We start from the raw sequence: 19,750 nt of genomic DNA, 5'->3' as shown, positions 1-19,750 counted from the left end.
CCGAAAAAAAATTGTAAAGGTTTCTAACTGTGCTTCTTTATCTTTACAGTATAAACACAATAAGTGGCGGAAGCGGCTTATGAGGTGTACAATAAATCGTTCACAAAGCATTTGACTCCTTATGCATTATCTATTCTAATCGGGCACTTTAGTGAAATGGAGTTCATTGTAAGAAAAAGCTAAATTTGGCTTTGAAGATTTGAGCTTTCTTTTCTTGGCAGGGAAATGCTGAATGATACGTCGTTCTATAAAAAGAAAAGGAGCAACTCTTTCTTTAACAAATTTGACTTCTCTCTTTTTCCTGGTCTTTATTTTGAAACATCCAGTCTCAGTTTGAGAATTGCAGGTATTCTTTTGTGCCTTTTTTATACCATCCTTCCTTAACTCCGCAGTCTGCATTGGTTGCCGATCAATTTCCGGTCACAATTCAAAGTGTTGGTTATGACCTTTAAAGCCCTTCATGGCATTGGACCAGAATATCTCCGAGACCGCCTCCTGCCGCACAAATCCCAGCGACCGATTAGGTCCCACAGAGTGGGCCTTCTCCGGGTCCCGTCAACTAAACAATGTCGGTTGGCGGGCCCCAGGGGAAGAGCCTTCTCTGTGGCGGCCCCGACTCTCTGGAATCAACTCCCCCCGGAGATTAGAACTGCCCCTACCCTCCCTGCCTTCCGTAAAGCTCTTAAAACCCACCTTTGCCGTCAGGCATGGGGGAACTGAAACATCTCCCCCCGGGCATGTACAATTTATGTATGGTATGTTTGTTTGTGTGTCTGTTAGTATATTGGGGTTCTTTTAAACTTTTTCTTTTTAAATATTTAAACTATTTGGATTTGTTATGATTGTTTATGCCATGTTGTGAGCCGCCCCGAGTTCGCGGAGAGGGGCGGTATACAAATCCGAATAATAAATAAATAAATAAATAAATAACAACTGTTCAAGAATTGAGGGTAATTAAAAACAAATGTGTTATTTTGCTTAACCTCCAATTGGTTAGATCCTTTCCATAATACACATACTGTATTTTTCTATGTATAAGACACGTCTTTTTCCTCCCTAAAAGTGGCTGATAATTAGGGTGTGTCTTATACTCTGAATGTAGCTTTTTTTCAGCCCTAACTAGCTGCTAACAATCTTCATAGCTCTTATCTTGCAGGCTATTTCATCATTTCACTCTGTGAAGAATGTTTTCCAAGCCCTTAGTCTTTGCAGGGTTTGCTTCATTACTCTAACTTGCTCTGAGTAAGTCTCTTTCCAGCCTAACCAGGTGCTAACGATGTTCCCAGCTCTTACCACTTGCAAGCTCTTTAATTGTTACTCTCTGCCAAGAATGTATTCCAAACCCTGTTTTTGTAGGGGTTTTTTTCATTGCTTTACTTGCTCCAGATATTTCTTTCCAGCCCTAACCAGGTGCTATTAATGTACCCAAGCTCTTTCATTGTTACTCTCGGTGAAGAATGCTTTCCAAGCCCTAAGTCTTTGCAGGGTTTATTTCATTATTCTAACTTGTTCTTAGTAAGTTTCTTTCCAGCCCTAACCAGGTACTGTACTAACAATGTTCCCAGCTCTTACTGGCTTGCAAGCTCTTTCATTGTTACTTTCTACCAAGAATGTATTCCAAACCTTGTCTTTTTAATTGCTTTACTTGCTCCAGATATTTCTTTCCAGCCCTAACCTTACTCTCGGCGAAGAATGTTTTCCAAGCCCTAAGTCTTTGCAGCTTTTTTTCCTTATTAGTCAAACTTGCTCCAAATGTTTCTTTCCAGCCCTAACCTGGTGCTAACAATGTTCCCAGTTCTTACCTGCTTGCAAGCTCTTTCATTGTTATTCTCTCAGAATAAAAACAAAACAAAACAGGGGATAAAATAATGGGCTGAAACTGACCAGACTAAGGACGCTAACTAGATGAATTATCTGATAAGCAGATTCTTTTCCCTATTTTCCTCCCCCAAAAGTAAGGTGCGTCTTATATTCCAGTGCGTCTCATACTCCAAAAATACGATATTTTTCAAATAAAAGTAATCCTTGACTTATTACTGTCTGTTTACTGACCATTTGAAGCAAGATTCACTTAAAAACTCATCTAACATCTATGGTGATTCATTTAACAACTGGCAAGAAAGATCATAAAATGGGGTATAACACAACAACTATCTTACATTCTGTCTGAATTCTGCAGGGCAATTTTCTACTATATTTTATATATACAATATGTGTATATACGTGTATGTATGCATGTATCCATCTATCATCTATCTATCTATCTATCTATCTATCTATCTATCTATCTATCTATCTATCTATCTATCAATCATACTTATTTTTCTATCATATCTCTCTCACACATTATCTATCTATCCATCGTCTGCCTTCGTGCATTCATGCATAAACGCACACGCGTACACACACACACACACACACTTCTTTAGAAAATTGCTTTACAGAATTCAGACAAAATGTAAGGTTTGCTGCCTTTCGGTTTGATTAACAAATACAAATGGAAAATACCGGTTAAGTGTTCTTTGGGGAACTATATAATTGGAGCATTCAAAATGTCTTCATGCAAACCCTTATACTGATTAAGTGCAACAAGAAGGTATTTAACAATGCAAGCCAAAAACCACTGAACAACACTGGATTTTGCTCTCCTTGGTAAAACTGGTTACCCTCTGTATCTGATGGACTAATTCGAACAAATAATTAATGTAAAATATATATTACCTGTCAATGAAATAAATAAATAAATGTGTGGCTAATTAACGAGCAATTTAATGAATGGAAAGGATTCAGATAATGCAATCCTGTTGTAATTCAACATTTTCCAGCTGAAATATTTACAGGACATCCTCGACTTACAACATTTCTTTAAGTGTCTGTTCAAAGTTACAACAGCACTAAATGACCATTCTCCTCACTTATGACCATTGCATGGTCACATCATCAAAATATTGACACTTGGCAAATAACTCACTCTTAATGATAATTGCAGAGTTCTGTGGAGAGTTGGGATTCACATAATTTACCTACTGTTGTGTTTGGGCCTGGCCAGCCGTTGCTCCCACAGATGGGAGAGACGCGGCACAAAGTGAATGTGAAAGCCTGGCTGACAGCCAGGAAGATGTGGCAGACAGCCAGGAGGACGAGACCACTGGGACGCAGGATTCAGCAGACAGTCTTTCGTCCCTGGGTTCTTCTGCAGATCAATATATTGATCTACTTAGCTGAAGAGCTATGCAAAGAAGGGATCGCTTTAAGGAGTATTACAAATCATTATAGGAGCACCTGGGCTGGGTGTGGTTCCCTTAATGAGGGCTAAAGGGATAAAAAGGGAACAAAGGCCAAGGCAAACTGTGGCTGTTTTTCTGTGTTGTTTTGTGGTTCCTGCTTCGAAGTTTCTGTGCCGTTAGAGTTTTCAACCCAGCTTTTTCAGATAAGTGGGAGGTGAAAACTCTGGGACTTGCTGTTTGCTTCAAAGATTCAAAAGGACTCCTGAAACGTCTTTGCTCATTCCAGGTTGTCTTTGTTTGTTTTTCCCTGTGTTTTTGTATGCGGCTGAAGTAAGCCTTGCATTGTTTTCGGACATTAAGAACTGTTTTTTGAGTAAGCTATTTTTGTTTATCTAATACAAGTTTGCTGATTAGCAGAGCACGTGTGTGTTTGATTTCTTTTCCTTGGACTATTATGCATTGCCGAGCCAGTCAGGCAGAACACCTACCAGTTCGCCCAGCGAAAATGTGAGCATGGTTTGCTCGCACGCATGGCTTACTTCAATGCACATGGCTTTAAAACGTCCCTAAATGGGATAGCATAGTTTTAAACTTTGTTGTAACATAAAACCAGAAACACACACAGATGACTGATTCAGCTGGAGTCAATAACTTCTTTATAAACATAAGAACATATACAATTTCTTCAAGTAAACGCAAGAAGTAGTTACTTTCATTATAGCAGAATTCAATGTGGAAGAATACAGAGAATGCAGACAGAGTGGAGACTGGAGCCATACCTGGCCTTAAGCTTAAGCTCCAGTTTCTATTCTCTGCACAGACTCAGAAGTACAGGGGGTGGACATAAAAACGGAAACACCTTGAAAAATCATCAAAATATCTTTTAATATGGTGTTGGTCCATCTTTTGCGGCAAATACAGCCTCAATTCTGCGAGGTATTGATTCATACAAATTATGAATTGTTTCCAAAGTAATTTTAGCCCATTCTTCAGTTAAAGCACCCTCCAGTTCTTTTAGAGACGATGGTGGTGGAAATCGACTTCTTACTTAAATCTCTAAAATCGACCATAAATGTTCAATATTGTTGAGGTCTGGTGATTGTGGTGGCCAGATGAGATGCTGAACTTCATTAGAATGTTCCTCATGTCATTCTTTAACATTTCTTGCTCTATGGATTGGTGCATTATCACCTTGAAAGATGGCATCCCCCTCTGGAAACAGTTCTTGAACCATAGGATGAATTTGATCGGCCAAAATTCCTAAATAGTGATGGCTGTTAATTCTTCCATGAAGGGAAATCATTGGCCCAGCAGATTTCCAAGAAATAGTACCCCAGATCATCACTGAACACCCACCATGTTTGACAGTTGGGAGAAGGCAGTCTGGATGAAATGATTCTTTTGGCTGTCTCCAGACGTAAACACAGCCAGAGGTCAGAAAAAGAGTAAACAATGATTCGTCAGAGAAAATCACATTTTGCCACCGCTAGAGTGACAATTTTTGGTGGTTTCTACACCACTCTAAATACTTTGAAACATTTGTCTTTGAGAGCAGATGTTTTCTAATTGCAGCTCTTCCATGGAATCCAGATTTGTGAAGCTCCCTTCGAACGGTTTTTGTGGAAACTGGGTTCTGTATGTGTCTATTGAGCTCTACAGTGATATTAGGAACTGCGGTCTTGGGATCCACTCTAACAATTTACTTTAGAGTCAAAAGGTCTCTCTCAGACAACTTCGACTTTCGACCATACCTGTGCTTGGCTGAGGACATTTTTCCTTCTCTTTCAAAAGCAGTCATTACTTTTGAGACATGACCTCTTGAAACGCCAAACATTCGGGCACTTTCTGTTACACTAGTACCTGCCATTCGAGCACCAACAATTTGGCCTCTTTGAAAGTCTGAGAGGTCTGCCATTTCTAGAAGGTTATAACCAATTTCCTTAAATTTCTGTTTTAAAAAAAGGTAGTTTAAAAAAACATATCAAATAACAGAATTTAAAAAACATTAAAATATGTCAAGTTTTGATTGATTTGAACATGTTCAATCATTATGATGCCAAAAAGTCAAATGTTTCCATTGTTTTGTCCATCCCCTGTAGTTAGCTCCTATTGGCTGACTGAGTTGCTATGCCTATTCATAGGCTGACATTGCTACCATTGGCTCTCCCAGTTCATGAATAACTTAACACATAGCACTGGAGCGGGTGGGCAGGTGGGCAGAGACAGGCAGTACTACCAGTCTGTCCAAATTGGTCTAAACCAGTTGAATACCACCTCTGGTACCAGGGTCAGATGATTTGAGTCTTCTGCCCAGCAAAATCACAGGTGAAGTCAGATTGCCTTAACAACCGTGCTACTAAGTTAACAGTGGCATCAATTCACTTAACAACGGTGGCAAAAAAAATTATTTATTTGTTTGTTTGTTTGTTTGTTTGTTTGTTTGCTTGCTTGCTTGCTTGCTTGCTTATTTATTTATTTAGTTATTCATTCATTCATTCATTCATTCATTTATTTATTCCAATACACAATGAGGGTTTTAGTGGGTGTATATCTATATACACATAGTAAAATACATGATGAAGGTTATAGAGGAGATACTCATTGTAAAATATATCTAAGAAATAATAGAAAAGAAGGTATAGTAATACAACATATCAATGAAAGAATAGAAGAAGAGATATAGGAATAGAAGAAAGGTATAGGAGATATAGAAATCTGCACAATGGGGCAAAGCTCAGTTAACGACAGTCATGCTTATCAATGAACATTTTGGGCAATGACAATGCCCATATTTCTTCTCAGTTGTTCTGTTATCTCATTCCAGCCCTCCCTACCTTTAATAGCACAGATTCCAACACAGACTCCTGTCTTGCTTGAACGGGTCTGCAGCATGGATACAGCTGTAGGCACTCATGCATGTGTGACTGCACACACACGCGCACACACACACATACTGAGAGAGAGAGAGAGAGAGAGAGAGAGAGAGAGAGAGAGAGAGAGAGAGAGAGAGAGAGAGAATTGCTGGAACTGTGGGACCTCTGCTCTTTTCTCTCTTTGGCTAATCAGCCCCTAAAAGAAAATGAATTGTTCTTTTCAGCCACAATAATGACAAGGAACAAAGCAGTTTGCTGACTTGTGGGAGATACATTGCCACCTAAGGAGATCAGAAAATTGGCATTCACTCAGGAGGAATGGGGGGGACGACTGTCCATGTGCGTGCATGAGAAGGAACGTGCACATGGACATTAAATAGAATACAATGAGCTGGAAGGGACCTTAGAAGTCATCTAGTCCAGCCCCCTGCTCAAGTAGGAGAACATATACCAGTGATGGCAAACATTTTTGGCACCGAGTGCTCAAATATGAACATGTTATCTCAGGGACCGCCTTCTGCTGCACGAATCCCAGCGACCAGTTAGGTCCCACAGAGTGGGTCTTCTCCAGGTCCCGTCAACTAAACAATGTTGCTTGGTGGGACCCAGGGGAAGAGCATTCTCTGTGGCAGCCCCGGCCCTCTGGAACCAACTCCCCCCGGAGATTAGAATTGCCCCCACCCTCCTCGCCTTTCGTAAGCTTCTTAAAACCCACCTCTGCCATCAGGCATGGGGGAACTGAGATACTCTTTTCCCCTAGGCCTTTACAATTTATGCATGGTATGTTTGCTTGTATGTATGATTAGTTTTACCATAATGTTTTTTTAGTTGTTTTAGTATTGGATTTGCATGCTGTTTTTTATTGTTGTTGTTAGCCGCCCCGAGTCTATGGAGAGGGGCGGCATACAAATCCAATAAATGAATGAATGAATGAATGAATGAATGAATAAATAAATAAATAAATAAATGTGTGCCAGAGCCCTGGAAACTCAGAGACATGCCTGGGGGATGGGAGGAGCACCATTCTTGGTGCCAGGAGGCTGCAAGGAGGCCTGCTAGGCCCAAAATGGGGCATTGAGGATGCATTACGTGCCCCCACCACTCTGTTTTTTTTGTCCCAGGAGGCTACTATGCCCAAAATGTGGGTTCGGGGGTAATGCACACATGTGCGGGAGGCAGAGGAGCATGCACAGTAGGTGATGGGAGCATGGGGGATTGCAGCTGGGGCGCATTGCATTATGGGTGCCAGCACGCACACATACTTTTACTATACCACAAGAAAAAGGTTAGATATTACTGATTTAAATGAGTACGGAGTGTAAATGGATATATCTCAGTGACACCAGTTGCCATTGTTGTTTGACTATTTCAATAAGGTAACTCTCAAACATTTGAGAATAATAATAATAATAATAATAATAATAATAATAATAATAATAATAGTTGTTGTTGTTGTGGTTAGCTCTGGCCCAGCTCCTGCCCCAAGCAATGTGGAGGTGGATGTGGGGGAGACATTCACGTGCCGCAGGCCTGTATTGCTTCCAGTAGAATCTGTCTCCTCTGACCAAGGAAGCGTGAATGACAGGGAACAGGGGAGTTTGGCAGACAGCCCAGGAGGAGATCAATCATCTGTATCATCTCTGGATTCTGAACAAGAATTAATGACACATCCATGCATGTGTAGAGTGATGCATAGGAGACAACAACTGAAGGATTATTACAAGAGAAAATGAGGCCACCTGTGGTTGGGTGGGGCTGCTGTAATTAGTGCTACAGATAAAAGTACAGCTTGGAGTTTTAGCCTCATGGCAGTTTATCTGATTCATTGTTTTAGAAACATAGAAACATAGAAACATAGAAACATAGAAACATAGAAGTCTGACGGCAGAAAAAGACCCCATGGTCCATCTAGTCTGCCCTTATACTATTTTCTGTATTTTATCTTAGGATGGATATATGTTTATCCCAGGCATGTTTAAATTCAGTTACTGTGGATTTATCTACCACGTCTGCTGGAAGTTTGTTCCAAGGATCTACTACTCTTTCAGTAAAATAATATTTTCTCATGTTGCTTTTGATCTTTCCCCCAACTAACCTCAGATTGTGTCCCCTTGTTCTTGTGTTCACTTTCCTATTAAAAACACTTCCCTCCTGGACCTTATTTAACCCTTTAATATATTTTGTCAAGATCGTGGTTTTTGTGCTGTTCAAGATTGTGTGTTGACTTTCTGGACTTTAGAATTGGACTCAATTTCCCAGTTATTGGGTGAGCAATTGGACTGCATTTAACCTGTGCCTTGTGTGTACCAGAAAATCCCTTTGACATTTAAAAAGGGAGCTGTTTCTGTTTTTCTGTTTATAAAAACTTTTGTGTTTTCCTTTTATTGTGTGGTATGTGTCTTCCTGAACTAATTACCCTGTAATTACGGGAGGTTGAGACACGCAGGCAGAACAAATAATGATGATGATGATGATGATGATGATGTTGTTGTTATTGTTGTTATTATTATTATTATTATTATTATTATTATTATTATTATTATTATTATTATATTTCTATGCCGCCCCTCTCTAAAGACTCGAGGTCAGGGAAGTAAGTCAGGGAAGTAAAAAAAGATGTGGCATAAAATGCACTACAACAAGTACAACACAATACAACACAATACGATGAATTTTTTAAAAAGCAATTATATGTATTTCAAGCTCCCTCCAGATTTAAATCATTCAACAGCTTCTGCCTTGAAGAGAAGCATTTACATATTAGAACCGTTGAGGCTAATGCAACGAAATTCAATTTAAGACTCTCTAAGACAATGCGTATGCAAACCACCCATGTTTTACCATACATGTTTATTCAAAGGTATTGTGTTAAGATGATTTTGTTCGGATAGAGAAATAAAATGTCTCATTGTCCTATAACAGTGATGGCGAACCTTTTTTGGTTTGTGTGCTGAAAGGGTGTGTGCGTGCACATGTCTACACCCCTTTCCTCCCCCTATGTATGCACATCCATGTGCTGCCCTTGGACATGCACACAATCCCCTCCATCCCCACACAGGTGCACAGACCTCACTAAAGCCTGCTGTAAAGTTTAAAAAACCAGCCAAATGTACAAACCGGAAGTTCAAGAAAACCCACTTCCGGTTTGCCAGTTGTGCTGTTTTTTGCACTCTGGAGGGTTCAAGGAAGCTTCCTGAAGCCCCCAAAGTGCAAAAAATAGCACTATGGCCAAACTGTTGTGCTGTTTTTTCCACTCTCGGGGGTTTAGGGAAGTTTCCTGAAGCACCGGAGTGCAACAAACAGCACAAAGGGCAAACTAGAAGTGTTTTCCGAACTTCAGGTTTGTCCTTTGGGTGGGGGTCTTTTGCACTCCGGGGCTTCAGGGAAGCTTCCCTGAAACATCTGGAAGGTGAAACGGTCTTCCCCAAGGCCGAAAATCAGCTGGCCAGCACGCACGTGTGCACTGTAATTGACATAGGGCAATGTCTCGCGTGCCCTCCAATAATGTTTCCAAATGTAAAATAATGCACTTGGGCAAAAGGAATCCTAAATCTGAGTATTGTATTGGCAGTTCTGTGCTAGCAAAAACTTCAGAAGAGAAGAATTCAGGGGTAGTGATTTCTGACAGTCTCAAAATGGGTGAACCGTGCAGTTAGGCGGTAGGAAAAGCAAGTAGAATGCTTGGCTGCATAGCTAGAGGTATAACAAGCAGGAAGAGGGAGAGTGTGATCCCACTGCATAGAGCGCTGGTGAGACCCCATTTGGAATACTGTGTTCAGTTCTGGAGACCTCACCTACAAAAAGATATGGATAAAATTGAACAGGTCCAAAATGGGCTACAAGTGCGGTGGAAGGTCTTAAGCCTAAAACCTATCAGGAGAGACTTAATGAACTCAATCTGTACAGTCTGGAGGACAGAAGGGAAAGTGGGGACATGATTGAAACATTTTAATATGTTAAAGGGTTAAATAAGGTTCAGAAGACAAGTGTTTTTAATAGGAAGTGAACACAAGAACAAGGGGGCACTATCTGAGGCTAGTTGGGGGAAAGTTCAGAAGCAACATGAGAAAATATTATTTTACTGAAAGAGTAGTAGATGTTTGGAACAAACTTCCAGCAGACGTAGTTGGTAAATCCACAGTAACTAAATTTAAACATGCCTGGGATAAACATATATTCATCCTAAGGTAAAATACAAGAAATAGTATAAGGGCAGACTAGATGGACCATGAGGTCTTTTTCTGCCGTCAATCTTCTATGTTTCTATGGCTCTGCATGTTGACCATGATCTTCAAACCAATGAACTTGCTTAAACATCAAAGTGGACAGAAGCTATGCCTAACATTCAGATAAAATTTATTTATCCTTTCTGTATTGTACCTAATAGAAATTAACAGTAAACTCTCAGCATCCTAACAAAATTAGTTCATACACTAATATTAAGCTAGGAGTACAGTGATCCCTCGATTTTCGCGATCTTGTTCTTCGCGAAACGCTATATCGCGATTTTTCCCACCCGATGACGTCACTCTCTTCCTTCCTTTCTCATCTTTCTTTCTCTCTCTCTTTCTCTCTCTTGCTTCTTCCTCCCTCTCTCGTCTCTTTCTTTCCTTCTCTCTCTTTCTCTATCTCTCCCCCTCTTGCTGGCGGGCGGCGGGCGGTGGGCGGGCGAGCGGGGGCATCAGCGAGGAAGACCCAGGGAAGGTTCCTTCGGCCGCCCAGCAGCTGATCTGCTCGGTAGCGCAGCAGCAGCGAGGAGCCGAATCGGGGTTTCCCCTTTGCGTGGGCGGCGGGGAAACCCCGATCTTCGTCTGCTCGCTGCTGCTGCGCTACCGAGCAGATCAGCTGCTGGGCGGCCGAAGGAACCTTCCCTGGGTCTTCCCCGCCGCCCACGCAAACTCCACCATCTGCGCATGCGTGGCCATAAAAAAAGGGTGCGCATGCGCAGATGGTGTTTTTACTTCCGCAACCCTACATCGCGAAAAATCGATTATCACGGGGGGTCTTGGAACGGAACCCTCGCAATAATCGAGGGATCACTGTAATAGCTTATTTCACTTACAAAGCCATCGCAGTCCTAGAATATTCAGTAGCTCATCCCCCATTTCCTGAAATGACTGTCTAATTGCATCTGAAATCATGTCCCGTTTAATTGACCTGCAGTCCGTCCAATTGCTTTGGTTAATGGTTAAGTGCAGCGAAAGTCGTTGTACAAATCAGGTTACTAAAAATACAAGAAAATAAGCCGAGGTTCTTGGAAATAGCTTCTTTAGGTCCATGTTGCCATTAGGTTGACATGGTAACATTAGCAAAGGTCGATTTTCATAGTTCCATTTTGGACAACAAATACTACCTTCTCCCTGATGTTTTCATTTCCTTCGTTGCCAGGGGTACATTGCAAGGGGGAAGCTGCTTACGACACCAGTTAGACTGTATTATGTCTCTAGTGCGGTTTTTCACTCCTCAATCAATTTTATCCCGCTAAGAAAAAGCAGGAAAAAGGAAACAGAAGGCAAAGAGGTGATAAAAGTGGAAGGTATCAACTTATCGGCCCATAAGATTTAGCAAATGGAAGCATCAGGAAGCATCTACATTGCTAAGTTGAGCACAAGTTGAGGCATGCTAGGAAAATTCACCAAATGGAAGTTCAGTCAGTAAAATATTTTTTTAAAAAAAATACAGTATGGCATAGCATTGAAAGCGTATTAAAATTAACAAGGAATGCAACTGACTTTTTTGTTAAAAAAGGATTTGCATTATCTACTCTCTGTGTATCACTCTGTTCATTCATTCTTCTGCCTGCCTGCCTGCCTGCCTCTCTATTTATCTATCTATCTATCTATCTATCTATCTATCTATCTATCTATCTATCTATCATCTATCTATCTATCTATCTATCTATCTATCTATCTATCTATCTATCTATCTATCTATCTACCATACAACTATTATTGTCTATCATCTCTCTCTCTCTCTCTCTCATCTCTCTATCTATCTATCATCCACCTATCATCTTTCTATCTATCTATCTATCTATCTATCTATCTATCTATCTATCTACCTACCTACCTACCTACCTACCTACCTGCCTACCTATCTATCATCTATCAATCTATCATTTATGTATCATCATCCATTCTCTATTTGTGTGTCTATCAGTCTGTCTGTTCATCTCTCTATCTCTCTCTCTCTCTCTCTCATCTATCTATCATACAACTATTATTGTGTATCATATCTCTCTCTATATCTATCTATCTATCTATCTATCTATCTATCTATCTATCTATCTATCTATCTATCTATCTATCTACCAACCATACAACTATTATTGTCTATCATCTCTCTCTCTCTCTCTCTCTCTCTCTCTCTCTCTCTCATCTCTCTATCTATCTATCATCCAACTATCATCTCTATCTATCTATCTATCTATCTATCTACCTACCTACCTACCTACCTACCTACCTATCTACCTACCTACCTGCCTACCTATCTATCATCTATCAATCTATCTATCATTTATGTATCGTCATCCATTATCTATTTGTGTGTCTATCAGTCTGTCTGTTCATCTATCTATCTCTATCTCTATCTATCTATCTATCTATCTATCTATCTATCTATCTATCTATCTACCCATCCATCCATCCATCCATCCATCCATCCATCTACCTTCCATTAGCTATCTGTGCCTTTCTGTCTGTCTGTCTGTCTGTCTGTCTGTCTCTCTGTCTCTCTGTCTGTCTCTCTGTCTGTCTCTCTGTCTGTCTCTCTGTCTGTCTCTCTGTCTGTCTCTCTGTCTGTCTCTCTGGTCTGTCTGTCTGTCCATCCATCCATCCAATGAAGGGCTACCAAAATTTTTACTACCACACTGTGGCCATGGCTTATGCAGGACGCCCTGCATTTTCTTTCTACATCTTTCAGTGAAAATTGGCTGCTCCGGGGTGTAGCTCCATTTTTGCTACCCCACTGCATTGCCCCCCATCCGGGTGGTGGCCCACCCCTTCATCCATCCATTATCTGTCTGTTTTTCTATCTGCAATTATTATTTTGAATAATGTCCAATAATTTATTTATTTTGTCCACCTTTCCATTCAAATTTATTACTGCTGCCCAGGCATCGATTCCCAATTAATAATCATTTGAATATTAAATAGTAGTGTATGAATGATAATGAGTTTATTGAAAGAACATTGGTCTTATTGTTATTGTTGCTGTTATCCTTTTTTCTTCCAATTCTTCATTTTAAACTTTACCTCCTACTCTTTTCCAATAGTTACCAAACTGCTCACCTCTTTGCTATTATGGCAGCAATTCCCTTCTCAAATAGCATAAATATGGAGCTCAGAACCAAGCAATATACACCCATTACTTCACCACGAACCACCCATCCATCCATCTACTAAAAAATGAATCTAATAATTTTATCACTTAAACACCCATGAAAAAATTATCACATAAACAGATCCAACATAGGGATGATAGCAAAATGTTCAACAAAAATGTGGAACCCATACCACATCTCGGACATCAACACCCTTGAAAATGTCCAAAGATATTTCACCAGAAGAGCCTTTCACTCCTCCACTCGAAACAGAATACCCTACAAAATAGACTAACAATCCTGGCTTAGAACTATGGCGCCTAAAACATGATTTAACTATTGCCCAGAAGATCATATGCTGCAACGTCCTACCGGTCAATGACTGCTTCAGTTTCAACCGCAACAACGCAAGAGCACGCAACAGATTCAAACTTAATATTAACCACTCCAAACTTGACTGTAAAAAATATGACTTTAACAATCGAGTTGTCGAAGCATGGAACTCATTACCGGACTCAATTGTGTCAACCCCTAACCCCCAACATTTCTCCCGTTGACTATCCACGATTGACCACTCCAGGTTCCTAAGAGGTCAGTAAGGGGCGTACATAAGTGCACTAGTGTGCCTTTCGTCCCCTGTCCAATTGTCTTTCCTTTATCTCATATACCATATATATTTTCTTCCTTTCATATATATCTTCTCCTCTATTTTTACATATTATATATTACTTCATGTCTATTCTCTTCCATGTGTATTGTGCATTGGATGGATGAATGAATGAATGAATAAATGAATGAATAAATGAATGAATGAATGAATGAATGAATGAATGAGTAAGTAAGTAAGTAAGTAAGTAAGTAAGTAAGTAAGTAAGTAAGTAAATAAATAAATAAATAAACAAATAATAAATAAATAATAAATAAAATGAGCTTTCTTGACCTCAGCATGTTTCACATGGATGGACTTCAACACACATCATTCCGCAGGGGAAATCTGAGAATTGAAGTCCATCCAACTTAAACTTGCTGGGGCTGTGGAAGATTTGCACTTGGAATGCTATCTTTGGTCCCCGAAAATGGATTTGCCTTTTTTTTTTTTTAGATGGAGTGCAGGGAAAGGTTATCTTTCAGCCAACAGCTGTCCTTCTCAGTTTTATAGTCAGTTTTGAGAAAATTAACCCTGTTGAAGCAAAGGTGAAAAACTTTCTTTGCTATCTCAAGGGACAAGAAAAGAAAAGCAAAAAAATTAGGAAATTAAATTTCAGAGCAAATGCTAACAAAGCAGGTTATCTGGGAGACAATATTATCTCTTGTGGATTTAATAAAGGAGCACCCAAGAATATCAGAGAGCAGAGATACAAGATAGCAGAATCCTTTACTTTTCAATAATTCTTACTGGCGATTCGAAGGATTATTACTTCCTTTTGTTTGGCACCGTGAAGGGCTGTTCCTGATACCACCAAAACGAAATAAATTGCTTCCAGTCTAACCTGCTTTCTGGACCGGATGCCTTAAGGCTGACTCCTACGTATTTATTAAAGCTGTGAGTTAAATGCGATTGTAGGAGGCTTTTAAATTAAATCTGAATCCCGAGATATTAGAAACGGGACCAAAATGGAGATGACAGGAGAGTGAAAATGAAGCCATTGTGGTAGGAAAAGCTTAAAATCCTTCATTTTCTGAATGTCAAACCGGAAGTCGTCTTTCGGTCAAACTCAGCTTGTGGTAATTGTTGGCATAAATTTGCATGCAATTCTTGGCACCCATGTACGGCTAGTCCTGGATTTACAACTGTTTGTTTAAATGGGCCTTTGACATTACATAATGCAGCCGTGCAAGAATCATGGGCCTTAATAATAATAATAATAATAATAATTTATTGGATTTGTATGCCGCCCCTCTCTGTAGACTTGGGGCGGCTAACAACAATGATAAAAAATGCATGTGACAATCCAATAATAAAACAACTAAAAACCCTTATTATAAAACCAAACATACACACAGACATACCATGCATAACTTGTAATGGCCAAGGGGGAAGGAATATCTCAACTCCCCCATGCCTGGCAGTATAAATGAGTCTTGAGTAGTTTACGAAAGATAGGGAAGGTGGGGGCAATTCTAATCTCGGGGGGAATTGGTTCCAGAGGGCCGAGGCCGCCACAGAGAAGGCTCTTCCCCTGGGGCCCGCCAAATGACATTGTTTAGTCGACGGGACCCAGAGAAGGCCAGGTAGTCTGGTCCAAAGCCATGTAGAGCTTTAAAGGTCATGACCAACACCTTGAATTGTTACATGCCCATGTTTCTCCAACACTTTGTGGACTGCATTGGTTTCCGGACACAATTCAAAGTGTTTGTAATGACCTATAAAGTCCTACATGGCATCGGGCCAGATTACTTGCAGGACCGCCTTCTGCCGCATGAGTCCCACAGAGTCGGCCTTCTCCACATCCCGTCAACTAGACAATGTCGCTTGGTGGGATCTAGGGGAAGAGCCTTCTCTGTGGGGGCCCCGGCCCTCTGGAATCAGCTCCCACCAGAGGTTTGTACCGCCCCCACCCTCCTCGCCTTCTGCAAGAGTCTGAAGGCTGGAGGCTTGGGGCCACTAGACTTTAGCCCCCTGGCTGACAAATGTATTGTAAGTTAGTTGATTGAATGGGGATGGGAATGAGAGGGTTTTTTTTTAATGGTTTTAGGTTTTCAGGTTATTAATTTAAATTAATTGGATTTAGGATGCTATATGGTTCTTTTATATGTTGTAAACTGCTTCGAGTCACCTGTGAGGTTAACCATAAACATGGCTTTGAATAGTACTTGGTTCTTTATGATGACTTCAACAGTATTCTTTACAACATTACCACTGTCTTCTTTTGAATAGCTCTCCAATCCAGCCTCTGGATCTGGAATGTGTTGATATTTTTTTACTCAACTACCAACCAAGTCTAATCATGTTTAACTTCTGAGAGGAAACAAGATTAGAGCGTGGTTCTAGATCGCTGACATCTTGTAGAAGCAGAATTTAGATCGGGGAGCAATATTTTGCATTTATACATTTGTAGGGTGTCATATATAAGTGAAATATGTGTAAAGCTGTTTGCTATTTACACATATAATAACCATTTATCTCTCTCTCTCTCTCTCATCTCTCTCTCATCTCTCTTTCTATCATCTCTCTTTCATGTCTCTCTATCTAGCTATCCTATCCTATCATCTCTCTCTCTCTCTCTCTCTGTGTGTGTGTGTGTGTTATTGCTTATTTTTCTGTAAAGGTCAAACTGTTATAGGTAACCTCCAGTGCTTTCAATTCCATTACAAAATTTTTAAAAAAGTTATCACCTAATAGATGTAATCAGAGCTGACAAGAGATCACCCCCATCTATTTTATAGGTGAACTTCATATTCTGGAAATAATCTTATTAACCTGATGTCAATCCAATAGCAAATATGTTCTGACTCATTCCTGGCTTAAGAAAATGAAAAATAACTCTCTATCATTAATGTAAAATATATTAAAACAGTTCAAACAGATCCTTCTTTCCTCCCATCTCCTTTATCTATCCTCCCTCCTTCCCCTCCTTCCTTCCTTCCTTCCTTCCTTCCTTCCTTCCTTCCTTTCTTTCTTTCTTTCATACATACCAAAAACCAATTCCTTGTGTGTCCAATCATTCTTGGCAATTAATTATTCTATTCTATTCTATTCTACTCTACTCTACTCTACTCTACTCTACTCTATTCTATTCTAAAGATGTGATTAAAAATCCAAAGGAAGTACGTTATCTGCCTATATCCCATGATTTCAGCACCTGAAAACCTGTGATCACACATCTCGATTACCAAATCCAAAAGTTTCTTCCTCTTCAACAATTTGAAAGCAAACTTTAAAAAAAAATGCAAATCTTTTGCATAGTGTTGCTCTCAAGGTACTTATTGGAGGTGGAGCTGTACTGAAGGTTTTGAAACAGAATAAATGTTTTTTAAAGAAATAAACCATATTAAATTTAACCGTATTTTTTGGAGTATAAAACGCACCTTTTTACTCCCTAAAAGAGGCTGAAAATTTAGGTACGTTTTATAATCTGAATGTAGCCTTTTTTCCCAGCCCTAACTAGCTGCTAACAATCTTCCCAGCTCTTACCTTGTTGCAAGCTCTTTCATTGTTACTCTCTGCAAAGAATGCTTTCCAAACCCTAAGTCTGTGCAGGTTTTTTTCCCCATTGCTTTATTTACTCAGAATGTTTCTTTCAAGCCCTAACCAAGTGCTAATGATGTTCCCAGCTCTTAGCAGCTTGCAAGCTCATTCATTGTTACTCTCTCCGAATAAGCTTTTTCCCCCCCCAGCCCTAACCAGGTGATAAAATAATACACTGAATCTGACCAGACTAAGGATGCTAGCCAGATGAATATCTGGTAGGCAGATTTTCCCCCTTTATTTTCCTCCTCCAAAACTAAGGTGCATCTTATACTCCTGTTCATCCTAAGCTCTGTTCTGTCGGGCTCTCTGGTAGACTCCTCCCAAAAAGTCACAGGTACAAATTTCAGACACACACACGTTTGAAAATTCAAAACAATGTTATTTATAATGAAAATTCACTTAAACTAAGCCCTCTTTTAGTATAGCAAAGAGCACTCGTCTCCAAACAAACTGGTAATTTGTACAAGTCCCTTATCAGTTCTGAGATACTTAGCTTGCAGCTGTGAGGCAATTCACAGTCCTTCTTTCACAAAGTGAAACACACTTTGCTCTGGTTTAGTTTCCAAGCAGGGAAAAATCAGCACATAAAAGGTCAAAGTCAGTAAAGCAGTCACGAAATACAATGATCAGATAATCCTCCACAGTGGCCAAACCCACAGGCTGCTATTTATAGCAGGCTCACTAATGACCACAGCCCCACCCAACCACAGGTGGCCTCATTTTCTTTGATAATAATCTCTCAGTTGTTGTTGCCTATGCATCGCTCTCCGCATGCGTGGCTATATCATTAACTCTTGTTCTGAATCCAAGGAGGAGCTAGATAATTGATCTCCTTCTGAGCTGTCTGCCACACTCTCCTCTTCCCTGTCACTCATGTCTCCTTGGTCAGAGGAGCCTTCATCAGCAGATTCCACTGGGGGCAAAATAGGCCTGCAGCATGGGGATGTCTCCCCCACATCCACAGTCCTTGGGGCAAAAGCTGGGCCAGAGCTAACCACAACATGCTCCGAAAAATATTGTAACTGGAGAAAAAAACATTTCTGTTGATGGATTATTGTGCTTGTGTCTTCTATTAAAATACTGGATAAATTCAGGCTGAGAATTATTTTTTCTTGTGCACGAAATACCTTTGTCTGCAAGAGTTCATAACGAATGCATAGACGTACTCTCTTCCAAATCTGAGTATATTTCCAGACGAAAACAAAATTATAATTTTAAGAAAGAACTGCAGATCAAATGACCACCTGCCTTCCTAATAGAAAAGCAAAGTGCGGAAACTCACATTTTATCAATAAGGGCTCATTTAGAATGACAATTGCTCATTTAAGATGATTCCCAGCTGGGCCACGAGAATCTTACCATCTGAACATGGTTATCAATGAACAGAGGTGGAAGACAACGTTAATATGATGTGAAAGAAACCTGTCACGCAGATTGATTTATCATATAGATAAGAGTCATATGAAAACGTGATGCCTGGTTTTAAATCACAGTGGGGAGTGATAGCAGTAAGTACAACACAGTGCAATGGATGCGGTGGTATTGAGGCTCCAGCACATATATAAGGCCAAGTAGTGACAACTTGTGTTCAATGCTTGAGGAAGAGGGGTGAGTTTCCCTGTTGTGGTTAGCTCTGGCCCTGCTCCTGCCCCAAGGACTGTGGATGTGGGGGAGACATCCACATGCTGCAGGCCTGTTTTGCCCCTGGTAGAATCTGCTGATGAAGGCTCCTCTGACCAAGAAGACATGAGTGACAGGGAGGAGGAGAGTGTGGCAGACAGCTCAGAAGGAGATCAATTATCTAGCTCCTCCTTGGATTCAGAACAAGAGTTAATGATACAGCCACGCATGCAGAGAGCGATGCATAGGCAGCAACAACTGAGAGATTATTATCAAAGAAAATGAGGCCACCTGTGGTTGGGTGGGACTGTGGTAATTAGTGAGGCTGCTATAAATAGCAGCCTGTGGGTTTGGCCATTGTGGAGGATTATCTGATCGTTGTGTTTCGTAACTGCTTGACTTTTTGTGTGCTGATTTTTCCCTGCTTTGAAACTAAACCAGAGCAAAGTGTGTTTCACTTTGTGAAAGAAGAAGGACTGTGAATTGCCTCACAGCTGCAAGCTAAGTATCACAGACC

General features: G+C 40.3%; 1 protein-coding gene across 1 annotated transcript in view; it reads left to right on the top strand.

Moving 5' to 3' along the window:
* LOC139170033 (uncharacterized) overlaps window positions 1-12,862 on the top strand; it is a gene marked incomplete at its 3' end in the record, with an annotated part of 102,274 nt that extends 89,412 nt beyond the window's left edge. The window contains 5 exon segments of the mRNA XM_070756735.1: window positions 6,052-6,129; window positions 6,869-6,906; window positions 11,896-12,102; window positions 12,104-12,554; window positions 12,557-12,862. Of these exon segments, the coding sequence (XP_070612836.1) occupies window positions 6,052-6,129; window positions 6,869-6,906; window positions 11,896-12,102; window positions 12,104-12,554; window positions 12,557-12,862 (1,080 nt within the window).
* Between the last annotated feature and the right edge of the window lie 6,888 nt (window positions 12,863-19,750).

The sequence above is a fragment of the Erythrolamprus reginae genome, chromosome 7, assembly GCF_031021105.1.
Source record: "Erythrolamprus reginae isolate rEryReg1 chromosome 7, rEryReg1.hap1, whole genome shotgun sequence".
Taxonomy (NCBI): Eukaryota; Metazoa; Chordata; class Lepidosauria; order Squamata; family Dipsadidae; genus Erythrolamprus; species Erythrolamprus reginae.
This window is presented reverse-complemented; position numbering and strand designations above follow the sequence as displayed.